This window comes from Plasmodium relictum, assembly GCF_900005765.1.
Source record: "Plasmodium relictum strain SGS1 genome assembly, chromosome: 9".
NCBI lineage: Eukaryota > Apicomplexa > Aconoidasida > Haemosporida > Plasmodiidae > Plasmodium > Plasmodium relictum.
In genome coordinates, this window is record NC_041687.1 from 1,306,430 (window position 1) to 1,325,233 (window position 18,804).

Consider the following 18,804-nt stretch of genomic DNA (forward strand, 5'->3'; position numbering starts at 1 on the left):
TTTCTTTCATTTAAAAAAAAAAAATAAAAAAATAAAGTAGAATATATATAAAAGTAATGTGAACATTTTTCTATATATCTATGTTGTAGAAAATAACTTATAATAAAAAAAAAAAAAAAAAAGTTTAATATTGTAAATATATATATAAAATCAAATTCTAAAAATAAAAAGAAAATATATATATAAAACAAAAATTTTAAAATAAATGTAAAAATGAAAACATAATAATTATATTTAAAAAGAAAAAGTAAATATGGAAAAAAGCGGAAACTAATAAAAAACAGAAGAAAAAAAAAATAGAAAGTAAATATGAAATTAAATATATATGCATACAAATATATATATATATATGTGTGAAATATAATAAATGGTAAAAATTATATATATATATATATAAATTAGAAAAGTACACATAAATAAAACATAGAAATAAAAAAAAAGGGACCAATCTCTTTAAATTTTTATATTTAAATTTAAAACAACATATATGTATATATATATATAGGGCTCATTAATGTCAATAAGTTTATCATACTAAAGTGTTAATTCCTAAAGAAAAAAAAAAAATATATATTTTTTCTCCAAATATTATATATGTGTGTAAAAAGATAAATATTTACCAAACAAAAGAAGAACATTTTCAGGTGTAAATTTTGCAGATATTAAATTTGAATAATTAACACCATATGATTTTGATAATTTAACATATGGGTTATTTTTATTTTTTGATTTTTCTAATTTTATTTTCTTTTTTTCTGTGGAATTTCTTATTTCTTGTGATACTAAAAAAAAAATTACAAAATAAAATAAAAAATATATATATATATATATATATTTATTTTAAAAGGAAATATAGTTTTTTCTTTTTTTATTATCATTTTGTCGTATAAAAAAATTTTTTTTTTTATACCTTTAGAACAATTGTAAAAATCAATGAAATTATTACAAGACATTGAAACTAAAAGATTATTATCATAACTAAAATCTATATTTAAAATTTTATCATCATAGCAATTATTATTCTCCTGAATATGTGATTTTTCTTTTTCTTTTAAAATATTATTATCTAAATAATTCTCAAATGATTTAATCTTATGAGAATATGCATCCTTATATTCTATTGTTTTAACAGTTTCTTTTAGCTCTATATCAATAAATTTATCCATAGCTAAATCAATTAAATTTATGTTATTTGTATAACCCCCTTTAAACAAAAGAAACATAAAATATAAATGAGAAATAAATAAAAAATAAGAAATTATAATAGAAAATATAAAAGATAAAAAAAATAAAATAAAATAAAATGTGTACCTGCATAAGATAGTAATCTTCCATTTTTTGAAAAGGTTAATGAAGTTACTCCTTGGTTACTAGGATAGTTGTTCTTGAATCTTTTAATAAAAGAATTTACTCTAACATCATATAAATGCACATAATTATCTAAAAAAAGATATATATATATATATATATATATATATATATATATATATATATATATATATATATATATATATATAGTAGTATTAAATGTATATATATATATATTTACCGTAATATCCGCATCCAATAAGTGTATTATTGTAATGATATTTGCAAATATTTGCAGAACAATTATATTTATATGTAATAAAGGGATAGGTTTTATTAGTTGAATATATCCTTAAGTTTCCATCATCTTCACCAGAACAAAAGAAAAATCCTAAAAAAGCAGTATCAATTGACCAAATTGGTGTGTTACCTCCTACATATTTAACATAATTCTTATTATTTATTGTGCTATATAAGTATATATCCCCATTTATATTTCCAGATAAAAGAATTTTATTTGTTTCACCAAAACATAAGCTAGATACATTATAAATATTTCCATATAATTTAGATATTCCATTTTCGTGCTCTTTTAAATCTGTATATATATTCTTGCTTTCTTTATAATCTTCATATTTTCTAATATCATCATCTATTCTATTGCATTCAAAATCTTTCTTGTCATTTAATTTATTCATTTGTGATTGCTTAATATTCCATAACTTAATTATATTATTTGAATGAGCTGTTGCTACAAATGATCCATCGAAACTAGAAATTTCTGCACATGTCAGGTCATTGCAATTATTCAAGCAATAATAAAGTATACTTGGAATTCTATTTTTTGTTACTTTTAATCTATTACTAGTTTGTGTTTTTAATATATGCTTATAATAAAAATATGCATCACTACTTTCATTAGGCAAGTAACAGCTTTCTTCTTTTTCTTTCACTAATTTGTTATTTGCATCCTATAATATCATCAAAAATAAAATTTTCAAATATATGTGCATGTAAATAAAAATATAATTTTACAATATATATATGTATATATATATATATATATATATATATATATAATTAAAAATATAGTATAGAATATTCCTATGTTTTATCTTTTACTTCTACAACTTCATCTTGAAGAGAATATATTGAAGGCAAAGCCCATTGAACTGGAATATTTAAATTTAAATTTTGAAAAAAATTTGTAGATACAAATGAATAGAAAAAATTAAAATTTTTATCTGAATCATCAATTTCTATTATTTTAATTTTTGTAGTAATTAAATTATACAATAAAATACCTTCATAAACACTTAAATATTGATATAAAGATTTTTTTCCCAATCTGAAAGACAAAAAAAAAAAAAAAAAAATTATATATTTTTTATTTATTATAAGTTTTTCTTAATTTTTTTTTTTTTAAACTTAATTCTATTCACATATATATATATTACTTAGTCATGTGAACAATATGTTTTGAATTTTTTTCTTTAAAACGAATTAATGATATTTCAAATATTTGACTTAAACTAACACAGTTTTTTAATAATTTTGTTACAGGTTCATATGAAGAAAATTTATTTAAGTATTTATTTTTAAAATCATCTAGATGATCATAATTATTAGTTAATAATAAAATATATATTTCCAAAAATAAGCAAAAAGCAATATTATACAACTGTAACTTAATTTGAATTAAATTATTATCACACCAACTTATAAAAATATCAAAATAATTTATTAAATCAGATATTTTAAAATTCTCCTTTTCTGTATCTATTTGTTTTTCACTAGGTGTAGAATATATTGTTACATTTATACTTCTATTTATATTATTTATTTTATCTTTTAATATATCCAAAATAACCTTATCTATATTTAAACTATTTAACATACTTTCTAATGACATATTTTTTAAAGTGTCCAAGTCATATGTATTTCCTATAACATAAGGCATATTAACACTTTTTTGATCTTTTTCATCAATTACATTTCCAAATAATTTTGTTAAAGCTATTAATTTTTCTTGATTTTCTACTTTTTCAGGGGCATAATTAAATGAAGAATTTTGCTGATTATCATTTTTTTTTAATTTTTTAGAAACCGAATCATCTTGATTATAGAATTCATTTGTGTCCATCGTATTTTTATTATCTAAAAAAATCTTTGTGGAATTATTTTGATCATAATTTTCTAATAAAATTTGTTTTTTATACACACTGTTTTCTTCCGTTATGCCCATGTTTACATTTAAGTTAGGTGTACTAATAATTTTATTATTATTAATATTATTGTTATTATTATTATTAATAGTATTATTATTATTATTAACATTATTGCTATTGATAATATTATTATTATTCATATTAATGTTACTATTATTATTAACATTGTTAATATTGTTAGTGTTTATGGGATTCAGGATAGAACTATTAAAAGAATTTTGTTGTGAATTTTCTCTGTAATTAAATATCACATTATTATAATCAAAATTATGTTTGTTTCCTTCAAAATTTTCTTCTAATGCTTCTTTTGGTTCATTTTTAAGAATTTCAATCTTCCTTTCCTTATTTTTTTCTTCTTTTTTTTCTCTTTTTTTCTTTTTTTTTTTCTCTTCTACTTCTTGCTCGATCCTTTTTAAATTTTCTAAATCATTTTTCGACTTTGTATTAAAATTTTGATCGTAAGTATTTATAAAGTTTGTTGTTCTATTATAGCTGATTTTATTATTGTTACTATTTTTATTTAACATTGGGTTTCTATTAAAAAATTGAATGTCATTATTAATTATGTTATCAAATGGAATTGTGTTATTTTTTTTTATGTCTTCATACATCATATTTTTATTCATATACATAGTACTGTTGTTATTAGTATTTTTTTTATTCATAAAATCATTATCCATATTATTTAATTTTCCTATTTTATTCTTTTGATGATCATACATTTTTAGCACTTTGTTATTATTTGTTCCTATTTTTTTTACAGAAATATATCTTTGCTTATTGTTTTCTGTTGTTAACTTTAAAATATCATTTTGATTCATATAATTATATGCATCCTTCTGATTTAATTTATCGTTCATGGATAACTTATAAATATCACAATTATCCATATTGATTAAATTATTATTTTTTGTATTCATTATTTTTTTTTTTTCATTTATCTTATGAATAGTCGATGATAAATTGGGATCTTCTGAAATAATCTGATTTGGATTCATTTCCATTAAATTGTTAAATCTTATATTTTTATTTTCATTAGTATTTTTCATTTCTTTAAAATTTTCTAAATTTTTATAAGCTTTTACATCAAACATATTGCCGGATTTCATGAAAAAATGCTTAGCGTTATTAAAGTTTTTTTCTGTTAAATTATTATTATTGACGTTATTATTAATATTATTATTTACATTGTACGCCTGATAATTTATTTCTTCATTAAATATCATATTATCTGTTTTATTCATATTCATATTGTTGTAATCTATATTTTTCAATTTCATATTAGTTTTATTTTCTAACATATTTTCTATATTAAAGTTACTTGAGTCATTATTATTAAAATTATACATTTGATTAATATTTTTAGAATTCATCATATTTAAGTTTAGAGATTTGTATAAAGAAGGATCTATATTTTTCATATTTCTTGGAAGCATATTATTTTTATTGCTTTCTTGATTAAAATTATTCAATTGTTTGGGTGAAATATACAAATTTTCTTTTTCATTTTTATTTAATAAATATTTTTCTCTCTTATAAATATTTTCTAGATATTCATTTTCTCTAAAATGCTGCATATTATTTTGATTATCCTTCATACTATTTAGTTTATTATTCATAGATACCATGTTATTCTCTATATTTTTCATCTCATTTAAATAAAATCTATTCATATTTGGAGCATCAGAAGTGATAAAATGGCTGCTATTCATATTATTTTTAATAATCATTTTATTATTTAAATTCTTCATAATACTTTTTGGATCATCTGTATTGACTTTTTTGTCATTATTTAATTTATTATTCATGCCCATGTTTTTTATTATGTTATAATTCATATTACTATAATTATAATTTAAATTATTCATAAGATTCTCTCTTAAGTTGTTATTGTTATTCATCATTTTCTTAATGCTCAAATTATTTGCTATATCACTATTCATATTCATGTTATTTTTCATATTCATATTACTAGGAATATTGTTATTCATGTTATTATTTACAACTTTCGAATTCATATTATTTGAAATATTAATATTCATATTATTCATATTATTAGGCATATTACTCATATTACTAGACATATTACTCATATTATTAGACATATTATTCATATTACTAGACATATTATTCATATTATTAGGTATATTGCTCATACTACTTGGAATTTTATTCAAATTATTATGCATATTATTCATATTACTGGGTAATTTGTTCAAACTATTAGACATATTATTCATATTATTATGTATATTACCCATATTATTATGTATGTTATTCATATTAGTGTGTATGTTACTCATATTAGTGTGCATTTTATTCATATTAGTGTGCATACTATTCATATTAGTGGGTATGTTATTCATATTAGTGGGCATGTTATTCAAATTAGTGGGAATATTTTTCATATTAGTGGGTATGTTTTTCATATTAGTGGGTAAGTTATTCATAGTATTAGTTATATTATTCATGTTACCAGGCATATTATTCAAAGCATTTGGCATACTATTCAAATTACTTGGGACATTATTCATATTATTAGATATATTATTCATATTACTAGGCATATTATTCATATTGCTTGGTATGTTATTCATGTTGTTAGATATATTATTCATATTATTAGTTATATTCAGATTATTATTTATATTATTATTTGTGTTACTATTAATATTAGTATGGTTATCATTATTATTATTACTAAAATTATTAAAATTAGCAAAATTCATGTAACTATTAATATTATTATTATTGTCATTAATTTTATTTATGTTTTGATTATTATTATAATTATTCATGTATGTATTTTTATTATCAATAAACATTTTTTTATCCTTTTTTAAATCATTATTTTCCATTTTTTCCTTATTTTATTTAATATGATATTATTTTATATTTTTAAATCTTATGTTTTCATTGTTATTACTTTTATAAAAGCAAGAGTAAAATTACTAAATTATAGCACACTTTATTTATTCTTTTTTAAGAGTTTATATTTTTTTCCCGATTTAAATTTTTCTTTTTTTTTAAAGGATGATATATATATTATATACAAGAAAAAAAAAAAAATGAATTTTTTATTAAAATAAAATTCTCTTTAAAAGCTTACACATAATTATTGTATTTTATTTTTATTAAAAAGTGAATTCAATAATTTTTTAATAATATGAAAGTTATTATTATTAATGATTTTTTTTAATAAATATCAATATTTACTATTAAAAATCTTTCTCTTTAAAAAATAAAATTGTTAAAGTGAATTTTTCTATTAAATATATTTTTATTTGAAAGTTTATTTATCTTATTTTGAATAAATTTTAATTCATTTGACATTTTTTTTTTTTTACATAGTATTTTTCACATTCATAGAAAATTTTAATATTGTTATAAAATTTTTTAATATTTTTTGTTCTTTTTTCTTTTTTTTCTGAAGCACAAAATAAAAACATTTTACTTTCAAAAAAAAAAAAAAATCTACATAAAACTATTTTTAACTTTTTTTAAATTACAAATATATACAAATTTTTCTCAAAAAAAAAAAAAAAAAAAAAGGCATGCTTTTGTTTTTTTTTTTTTAAAATAAAAAAATTTGTTATTATACATAAAATCTTACAAAATTCAAGAAAAAAAATGTGAACATTAATAACAAAAAAATAGGGTCTTTATTTTATATATTAATCATTTAAATAATGCATTAATGGCAAAATATTATTTTTACCATTTATAAATATATTTTAAAAATGAATAAAATGAAGCATATTTCTTCATAATATAAAAAAAAAAGTAAATATAATTTTCTCAAAACAGCGTTATATGATTTAACCCTATAAGGGGATGAACAAAAAATCAAATTAGCCATGATGTTTTAATTGAAAAAATGCTTAATTTTTTAGTTATCCATAAAAGTTGAATTTATGTGATAAATATAATAATAAAAATAAAAAATTTCACTTAAATATATTATAAATCTCTAAAAATCTACCTCTTCATATATAAAAAAGAAAAAGAAAAAGGAAAACTTGTAAATACATTACATATTCCATTTTTAATAAACTAACTATAAGAAGAAATGTGTGATAGCAAAAAAATTTTAAATATATATTTCATAAAATAAATTTAAATAAAAAAAAAACTATTCTTTTTATTCTTTCATATTTTAGTAAGGAAATTTTTATGGCATCAAAAAAAAAGGAAATTTATTGCCCCATTTTTATTAATCTTTTATAAAAAGCTTTCCTCGTTATGTAGTTAATACATAACTGCTAAACTTCATCTATTATCCTTAAAAGTTGCTTAACTATTAAATTTTTAATTTTCTTTCTATATACATATATATGTATTTTGGACGGAATATGGGACGCATATTTATTTAGTAATTATATTAATTTATAAACATTTCCTTATTTTAGAAAATAATTAAGAATAATTATCAATTGAAAACGTAAAATATTTAAGTGCAATAAATAAAAAAAAAATTAAAATATAAGTAATTTTTATTTAAAAAATTAATTGAAAGCGATATAAATTCATATATAATTTTCATATCAATTGAAGGAACTAATACATTAACGAGTTATCTACATTTTGTAATGAAAAATTTGCAAAATTGTATGTGTTTTCTTTCTTAGATTATATAAAATATATTTTTAGTATCTCATTGATATCGTTTTTATTATCCATTTTTTTTTAAACTTCATTATAATATTTAAGACTTAATTGAAGTATTATATAATAATTTTTAATTTAGGCATAATTTGCTATGAAATTTTAATAAAAATTTTTATTATGTATTAAATATAAAATAGATTTTATTTTTATAGATTTAAAATCTTCCTATTTATTTATAATAATCAGTAAAAAAATAGGTGATTTTTTTTTTTTTTTTTAAATTGTATCAAAAAAGAATAAAAATTATGTACTTATTTTTTTTTAAAATTTATATTCTATAAATATTTTTATTTTTTATAAAAGTTTATCTTAATAAGAAAAAAAAAAAATTAAATTGTACATTTTTTTTCTCATATATCTAAAATATTAAAAGCATTAATGATAGCTGATATGTGTGCACTATCTTTATATTATGTAAATAACTTTTTAAACCTTGAAAATAATATATATAATTTTTTAAAACTAATTTATCATATATTTTTAATAAATTACATTTCAAAGTTTTATTATTTTTTATTTTTTAAATTTTATAAAATTAATTTATACATTATTTTAATGAAGTTGTAAAGGAACTTAATTCTTATAAAAAAAAAAAGACAGTGTACAAAATGTTTTTTTATATAATAAAATTCATACATTTTTCTTGTCATATCTTTTATATATCTATAAGAGATACTTCAATTCAATTGTGGACAAATATATTTTACTTTTTTTTTTTCTCTATTTGATGTATTAATATAACTAAAAATTCCTCTTCTCTCTTTTTTTAAAAGAAATTAGTTTATTTTTTTTCCTTTAAAGTGAAAAATAACTAAGAAAGAATATTAAAAAGAAGTTTTCAAAGAATAGAATATTTTTTTAACTTTTTTTAAATACTGTTCAAATATCTATTGAAATTTTTTTTATTATTCTAAAAATATATGTAACAACAGTTATGATGTGTATTCTATGTAAATGAGGCATATTTTTTGTAGATACATTTTTTTTTCTTCAATTTTGCATATACTTAAGTCTTTAATTTAAAATTTTAATATATGAAGGATGATAAATTCATGTAATATGCAAAAGCATTATTTCAAATTTTATAATTCTTATTTTTTTACAAATAAATATAAACCAAGTCTTTCAATTTAAAAAAAAAAAAATAAGTGCACAGAAATTCATTGTTCATTTAATTTAATTAAAATAGTTCTTTTTTTTATTAATTTTAATACTTAATAAATCGGTAATCATTAATTTCATAAAAAAAAAAAAGTTACTATTCATAGAAATTTTGTGAAACAAAATATGCAACAAAAAAAAAAAAAAAAAGATAAAAGAAATTATATCTGTAAAACATATAGTATAAATAAATTTTTTGTTATTATTCTCTAAATAGAAATAATAAAAAAAAGAAAGATTTATATATCACTTCAGTAGTAAAGAGAGTTAATAAAAATTATCATTTATGCTCTACTAGCTTTTTTTTTTTTTTTTTTTTTTTCTCCTTTTTTTTTTCTCCTTTTTTTTTTCTTTAATTTTATTTTCTTTAAAATATTTTTGGAAGCAACGGTATTTAAAAGACTATTCAGTATTTTGTGGAGAATATTTTTATATCGGAAAATAAATAAAAATAAGTTTATAACCCATATATGTTATAATAAAGTTGTTATTTATAAATTTAAGCTAATAATTTATATATGCATTTAAAAAATGTTGATTCTTTTTTTTTTTTTTTTTAAGATAGCGTGCGCTAAATTTACCTATCGCTACTTCTTATATGCATTAATTTATTTTTCTATGTTGCTTAAATTTTCTATTTAATTAAAAAAGAATCATGATATTTTTATTTAACATGTTTTAAATTTTTTCTTTATTTATTTTAGTGTATTTTTTTTTTTATTTCTTTTTAATTTTTTATGTATCACCAGTTAAAAATTTCTTTAAGGTCATAAAGAAAATAGAAGGGACAAACTAATTTTTGAAAATTTATATATTTTTTATAATTTTTACATATATCTGTTTCATTTTTAATTTTATTAAACATCAATTTTTTTGTTCTTTTGATTACTGAACAAAAAATATACATAAAAAAGGATTTAGTTATGAGCTTTTAAGTTGCTTTTATTACAGCTTATTTAACTAAAAAAAAAAAACTCTCAAAAATATTTATGTATTTATACATATATATATGAATTTTTTTTTTTTTTTTTTCATTTATGTTACTTCTATGAACCCTTATATTTCTTAGATGTTTTAATTTTGTATACTTTTTTTTTTATGATATTCTCTTAGTTTTTTTGAAAAATTCTGCACAATATATGTGATGCTTACGTATATTTTTTTATGGTGAATATAAATAAATTTTTTTTTAATTTTTTTCCTTTTTGTTTAGTATATATTAAAACAATAAATTTTTTACAATATATCCTTAACTTTTTATGGTGCATATTTATATTTCTTAATTTAATGAATAAAAAAAAAAAATTCATATTTTCCATCTACATATTAGTCTACCGAGAATGAATATTTAAGACCATATGCTATGATATGTATTTTATTTATTTATCTATAATTATTAATTAAATTTTTATTAACATTTGTTTTTATGTAGTTTGTTTTTATTAATTTAATGATAATATAGTTTAAATTTTTTCATATTTAATATTCAGTTTCTATAATTTTGTTTTTCATTCAATAATATATAAATGTATGTATATAAATATATATATATTTTTACTTTAGAACAGAATAAAAACACATTTAATGCATGTATATATATATGAATATAATATGTCTCCTAAATAAAATTTAAAGTAAATTTTTTTTTCATTTATTTTAATCTTTAATTTTTTGCAGATTCTCATTTTTTTAAAATAATATATTCATATATCTCTATTATCTATTTTCCTTTTTTATATATTATTTTTTTTTATAAAATTACATACATGCGTGCTAATATATATATAGAAAAATAAATAGAAAAGATATTATAAAAGAAAGAATAAATATTAAAATACAACGTATACATATTTTGATACATATACACAAGTGCATATAAAAAATTTTTTTTAATTTTTATATCTTTTCTTCTATGTTTTATAATAAAAATAAAATAAAATAAACATTCCACAAGAATAATACATAATTGTTTTATTTTTATATCTATATTAAACAAATTTCAGAAATTTGGAAGAAAAAAATATAACTCATAGAAACTCAAAAAGGAGTAGCTTAAAAAATTAAGGAGGTGTTAATGTGGTTACTGGTACAAAATGTGTTATATGGAAAATAATAAAAAAATTGCATTTTAAAAAAAATATTTAAAAAAAAAAAATTAATTATTTACTTAAATTGATTAATATTATAGATAATAACTTAAGTTCTATAATAAAATAATTATTCTTTTCCCACTTTTTTTTTTTATTGAATAAAATGAATAGTAAGTTTTATGAAATGCACAACTCATATGATCATATGCATGATGATTATTTAAATTATCCTAATTTTAAAAAATATATTGATGAAAATAATAATAATAATAATTTTGAAGAATCTAGAAAATATATACATAGAGAAATAACAAAAACTCTGAATTCAAATTCTATAAAAATCCATAGAGTTTCAAATGAAGGATTTACACAAAATAATAAATCCTCTAAAAATATGGATAAGCAAACTAAAAAGAAATTTATGCACAATAATGTTGATGATACTGATATAAAACGCAATAAAAATATTAACAATTATACTAACTTAAAAAGTAATAACAATTCAATATCACCTGTACATAAAGGCGGAGGTATTAAGAAAGAATTAGCCAAAAATATTATGAACAACACAAATAAAAGGAATAGTGATATAAACAATGAACGAATAAATAGAATAAGAGAACCAATGTATGAAAAAAAAAATTTATTAAAATATGAACTATTTTCAGAAGTAAATAAAAACATCTTTCTTGAAAAAAGCGATAAGAAAAATAAAAGTATCGAAAATTTCATTTTTACTAATGAGGAAAAGTTAAATAATACTAGGAATATTAATCAACAATATGAATTGCAAAAAAATAACAATAATGAGATTACTGAAGAATTTAATCCAAATATTCATAACTTTAAGGAAGTGAATAACACAAAAAGGAAGATAAATAATTTTACCCTGACTAAAATAGAGGATAAAAAAAAGGAAAAGGATAATATATGTTTTTTCAGTAAGAAATCCTTTGAAAATGAGCAAAAAGAAAATTATAATTCCTGTGATAACTTTAAAAATAAAAATATTTCTTATAATGTAATTAATAATAATAATATGTGTAATTATGATAGTAATTTTAACATTAAAAGTTTCCAAAAAAAAATCCTTTATGATAGAAATGTAAATTCCCAAAACAGTAGAATATCAAATGATCCTAGTAAATATAAAAAGTATAACAACTTAAAGGATAATTTTTTTATGAATAATAATCAAAGAGATTTTTCTTCAAATTGCAACATATTAAAAAATAAGTCAGAAGTTTTATTGAGAACTGACCTAGATGAAAAAATTTATGCTAATAATATAATGTATGATGATTATTTTACTATTGAAAATTTAGAAAAATGTGATGAGAAAAAGGAATTTTTTAAAAGAGAAGAATATAATAATATAAAAAATGACAAAATTATAGGATTTAATTATCATAAAAATTTTAATAATAGTAAAATATTATTGAATAATAAAAAATTAGTTGACTCTAAGTATAATTTTGATAAGAGAAAAAATGTTAATTTTATTGAAAAAAATAACTTAAATAAAAATAATTTTAACAGGGAATACGTAAATGAAAATAATATCAACGAACTCTCTTTGCAAGAAATGAGAAGTGGATTTAGTGATATGAGAAAAGAATATTTTCAAAATGATTTAGATAAAAATGAAAATAATATGTACAATGAAAAATTAAAAGATAAATTTTCTGAAAATGATACAAGATTATTAAGTAATAATATTCATTTTATTCCTCATATATGCGATAATAATATCAGCAACAACCCGAATATACAAATAGAACAAAACGAAAATAAAGCCTTAATGAATTGTTATTTGTCAGAAAAAAATTTATATAATCAAAATAAAAATGACGCATGTATTTCTGACAACTTTACAATGAATAGTAATGTTGGAGATTTAAGTGATATATTGAATAACAATGGATATCTTGATGATTCATTTAAATTTGAATACTTAGAAATGGGAACTAATGATATGGATTTAGAATCTAAAGAAAATAATAGCAATAACTTAAATCAAGTAGAAAAAAAAGAGGAATATGTAATAAAATTATTTTTTGGAAATTTAGCACCTATAACTACAGAAAAAGATATGCATAATTTATTTAGTAATTTTGGGAAATGTGATTCTTTAATAATTTTGAAAGATAGAAGAAGTAAGTCAAGGGGTTCTGGTTTTGTTACTTTTTATAATATGCAAGAAGCTGTAAATGCTATTAAATGTCTGAATAATAAAATTATATTATCAGGCGCTCATAAACCTTTAGAAGTTAGATTTCCTGAAAATAAAGAAGAAAAAAAATTAAGGACTAAATTGTTAAATGCAGCTAAATGGAAAGGGAAAAAAATTGCTCCTAGTGGGTGCTTACCAATAAGTACAGAAGATATATTAAATCAAACTCCATTAAGCATGAATATCCCAAGTAATTTTACTTTTTTAAATCAAAACGACTCTTATTTTTTTTCAGAGAATGATAATGCTTCATATGATAATAAAGATATAATTAATTATGACTCCTCAAACATAAATAATTTTAATTGCTCAGAAGAGTTCTCTGAATTATATAAAACAACTAGCGAAACAACAGTAGACACATTAAACACAGATTATTTTAACAAAATGGATGAGAACAAAATGAATAGATATAATTCTTATAAATATATGCAAGAGAACTTATCTGAAGATATGAATATGCATTTAATGCATAAAAAATATGATAGTTTTTTACCAAATTTTTTAATTGATAGTATAGCAGGAAAAGGAAATTCATTTGAAACAATGGGAACAATTAAACATACTTATGTAGATGCAGAAAATAAAACTCTTTTAAGTAATTTTACTACTGAAATAAATGGAACAAATAGCCTATCTGAAATGAAATATGAACCAATAAACAATACTAATGATAATAATATAAACACAAATTGCAATTCTATTAAAAATTATAAGGATGATCAAAATTCCTACTTTTTTAATTTTTGTAACAACTCAGATAAAGAGAAAAAAGAAAATTTTAACTCTTTTTACTCATATTTAGACAAGAAAAATAATTTTCATGATACACAGGATGTATGTGAACGCGAATTTTATGACCCAAGTAAAAAAAAAACTATCGTAAAAAACGTTTTAGATGAGATAGATAATGATATTAATGATATTATTGTCAAATATGGAACCATTAATAATAATAATGATAATGATAATAATACTTGCGATAATTCGAAGGGATATAATAATTTTAATATACACTATTTAGGTTTCAATTTATCCCATTTAATAAAAACAAATGAAGATGATTTATTAAAAAATCAAAATTTGAGTAATACAAACTCTTGTAATGATGAATTATATAACAATGACAAAAAAATTAATGATTCTGAAAATGATGATCAAGAAGATGAATTATATAAATTAAAAACTACTAATTCTCAATCTTCAGTAAATCTTATAGAAGAACATAATAAACATTTAGAGATAAATGACAATTTAAGCGATGAAATGTTAAAAAATCTAATTAGCCTCTATACAAAAAATAAATCTTCCATTTTTACATCACATATGTTTAGTTATTTAAATAATGTTTTATGTGAAATAAATAATGCACTGGAAATATTTAGCAAATTTAATGTTAAAACGTCCATAAAAAATACGAATAAAAATAAGAAACTAAATAATGAAAAACAATTTACGTGAAAAATGATGATTAATTGATCTTACGTAATTGAAATTTTCTTTTTTTAAATTATAACATACATATAATAAAAGAAAAAAAAAAAATTAGTAAAAAAAACTTAATGTTCTATTATTAGAACTTTTTGTAATTTTCTTTTCTTTCATTTTCATGATGAATTGTACTTTATTTTTAATAACCTTTACATTACTACATATAAATAAAAAAAAATAAAATAAAATAAAAATATATAAAAAAGAACACAGAAATCTATAAAAAGAAAAAATATATATTAAAACAAAATAAAAGATAAGATAAAAAAAAAAAAAAAAATGATGAAATAATTTATAAAAAATCAAGGATATTAAAATATATACATGATTTATTCTATTTATTTTCCAGTTTTATATTCAAGAAGAAAAACATTTTTTTTTTTTTTTTTTGCTAATATATTTAGCAATAAAATGTAATTTTCTTTTATTATACTTTATTTTATAAATATATATATTTATAACATATAAATTTAATATTATATAGACTTCTCTATATAAAAAAATAAAAAAATAAAAAAATAGAGAAATAAACAAAAATATCTTTTGAATTTTACTTTTATTAATAAGCTTATTTATTAATGATATAGAAATTTTATATGGCAATAAAAAAAAAAAACAATTTATTGATAGAGAATAAAAAGAATATTAAATAATGCCAATACATAAATTATTCAGTTATGAATTTTCTTTTAATATATTTATAAAATTGATAATATTTTATATAAAATTTCAATGAAAAAAATATTGATACATAGAAGGTGTTGTATTTTTATACACAAAAATATACAATTATTTAAATGAATAAATAAGTTATGATTTACTGTTACTATAAGAAGTTTTCATATAAAAAAGAATATTAGGGAATTCATAAAATAATAATGAAATATTTTAATTCTTTTATAAACACAGGAAAATATATAATCTTTATTTTTTTTATACACTTGTCTTAGCTACATAATACATATTTATATATGTGTATTCAAATTTATCTATATTCATAAATATTAATACATAATGATTTACTAATTATTCTTTTATTTTAAAAGTTATAATTCCATTTTTTTTAGCTAATTTTTTCATAATACAATTTTTTTACAGGTATTTATTCAATAAATGAAATGAATTTATAATATTAATATTTTTATAAGCAAATATTTAATTAAAATATTTTCTTATTTATATATATAACTAAAAATTTTCATTTTAATAAATGTAAATTCGTTTCTTATTTTTTTTTCATAATTATACAATTTATTGTATTTTAGATTAAAAAACCTAAATATTTAGAAAATATATTGTAAAAAATATCATAATTATGAGCTATAAATATTTAAAATAAAATAATAAAGTAGAATACAATAAAAAAAAGAAAAAAAAAAAGTAAATATTGTAAAATTAAAAAAAAAAAATAAAACAAACAAATCTATAATTTCGAATATACATTATGTTTTTTTTTTTTTTTTATAAATCATTCATATCGCATAGATAAATTACTGATGAATGAAATATTGTAAAAATGAAAGACAATTTATCAATTTTTTCAGAGGTGCTTAAATTATCTATATACATATGTAAATGAATAGAATGACTTATTATATTTTGTATTTGACTATAAGCAATTGAAGCTGCAAGAATAGAAATTAAATTATCACTATTTATATCATAAATTTCCAAATAGTTTTTTTTTTTCAAATTGATATTTTTCTTGGAAATTATTTCACATATTATATTACTTATGTTGTCTAAAATATAAATCTTATCAATGGGGTTAATGCATTTTTCGATCTGTAAAAATATAAATTTAAAAGTTAAAATTTATATATAAAGGCTATATTTAATATAGTTTGAATATTATTAATAATGAAATAATTTTAAAAATAAAATTGGTCAAATCATTCTCTTTCATTTTTTTATCTTTTTTTTAAACCTGTTTAAGATGAAAAGATATAGTTTCCACATGAAATAAACTAAAATTCTCAAGATTTGATTTTTTTAAAAAGGCAATTATATTGTTCCTAAGAGTATTCATTTTTTTTTGAATGCTATATTCTATTTTCTCATAATTTTTAATTAGATGTTTCCATATAATTTTATACAAATATGAATATACATATTTAATTAAGGGAATTTTTATATCAGTGCTGAAAAATTTTTCATTTTCGCTGTTTTGCAATTTTAACGTATCATCTACTATGCTTAAAATTTTTTTCCCAATAAAATTTTCATATCCTGTAACAATAATATAAGAATATGCAAAATCTAAAATTTGAGAATATAAGAACTCCCTACAAATGCTATTTTTATTGAAAAAAAAGGTTACATCATTTTTATAATCTGAAGTGCTTATATCATTTTCATTATTATTAATATAATTTATAGATAAATTTTTTTCATATTCTCCTTCTAATGGCAAACTAATAAAAATTACTTTTAGAAATTTATAATTAGAATTAATTTCTTCTTTTATAATTTCACATTTCCTATTCTCTTCAAAGCCATACCCTGTATTTACATATTTTGAGTCAATTTCAATACACTGATCAAGCAAATTTATATAAATATTTTTTAAATGGCATTTATAAAATATATGTTTTTTTATAAAATCGATATCAATGTTTGTATTTAGTAAGGTTTTTGCTTCAGGTAATAAAATTATATGTAAATTATTCGGTAACTTATTATAAATATCCTTGTATTTGTTAAATAATATACTTATAACTGGATGATTGTTCATATTCTTTTCTTTTCTCTTTTAATTTTAATTTTATTTATTATGATTTATATTTAAAATAATTTCTCAATTCCCTTTTTTTAATAAAAATTTTGATTATATAAAATAATAATGTTTCATTATTACTACATTTATCTTATTCATATATATATATATATATTTACTTAATTTTTAACTCAAATGATTGCTTATTTAAAAGTAATACTTTTAATTTTAAAGTATAATTTAAACTTAATTTTAAATTGTTCTCATCAATTTATTTTATTTTGTTTTATTTTTCGTTTTTTTTTTAATGAATTTATGCATATCTAGATGTACAATTTTTTAATACGGTGATATAAAATTTTTATGCTAATATTTTTTTAATAAAAATTCAGAATTCAATGAAAAATGAAATTTGTGTATTATTTCTTATTCTTTAAAATATTTTACATTTTGTCTGAATATAAGTTTGTTTTTAAGTACCTTTATATTATTCAAAATAAAAATATGAAAAAAAAAAATAATAATAATAATAAATATATAAATATTTTTTTACAAAATAAATTTTCTTACATTACTAAAAAATACTTCATATATTTTAAAAGATTATTTTTTCCACTATATTTAAAATTTTCATTTAGAATTTACTAATACATTTTAACTTTTTTATTGTATAGTTTCCTTTATTTTTTTTTTTTTTTTTTTGAAATAAAATATACTGATAAAAAATATAAGATTCAAAATAAATATTGAAAACTTTTGAAAAAAATATATATTATCTCAAAGAACAGAAAATAAAAATAATACTGAACACTTTTTTTTTCTTTTTTTTCATATATAACGAAATTATAACAAAAAAACTTTAAAATCTATATAAAAGAAGTATGTTAAATTAATTAAATAAATATTTAA

At 17.7% G+C, this 18,804-nt stretch overlaps 3 protein-coding genes across 3 annotated transcripts; 1 reads left to right on the forward strand and 2 right to left on the reverse strand.

Moving 5' to 3' along the window:
• Positions 1 to 529: 529 nt before the first annotated feature.
• Positions 530 to 6,394, reverse strand: PRELSG_0936500 (conserved Plasmodium protein, unknown function; the record flags this gene model as incomplete). Its single annotated transcript, XM_028676814.1, has 7 exons — positions 530 to 549; positions 621 to 782; positions 911 to 1,204; positions 1,312 to 1,440; positions 1,550 to 2,279; positions 2,431 to 2,656; positions 2,766 to 6,394. 7 exons carry the CDS (start codon positions 6,392 to 6,394, stop codon positions 530 to 532), a joined length of 5,190 nt encoding a protein of 1,729 aa, XP_028533265.1.
• A 5,224-nt stretch (positions 6,395 to 11,618) lies between these two features.
• On the forward strand, positions 11,619 to 15,149 carry PRELSG_0936600 (RNA-binding protein, putative; the record flags this gene model as incomplete). The annotated part of the gene is made up of 1 exon (XM_028676815.1): positions 11,619 to 15,149. One exon carries the CDS (start codon positions 11,619 to 11,621, stop codon positions 15,147 to 15,149), a length of 3,531 nt encoding a protein of 1,176 aa, XP_028533266.1.
• A 1,491-nt stretch (positions 15,150 to 16,640) lies between these two features.
• Positions 16,641 to 17,913, reverse strand: PRELSG_0936700 (conserved Plasmodium protein, unknown function; the record flags this gene model as incomplete). The annotated part of the gene is made up of 2 exons (XM_028676816.1): positions 16,641 to 16,964; positions 17,107 to 17,913. The coding sequence occupies 2 exons, from the start codon at positions 17,911 to 17,913 to the stop codon at positions 16,641 to 16,643; spliced, it is 1,131 nt and encodes a 376-aa protein (XP_028533267.1).
• Between the last annotated feature and the right edge of the window lie 891 nt (positions 17,914 to 18,804).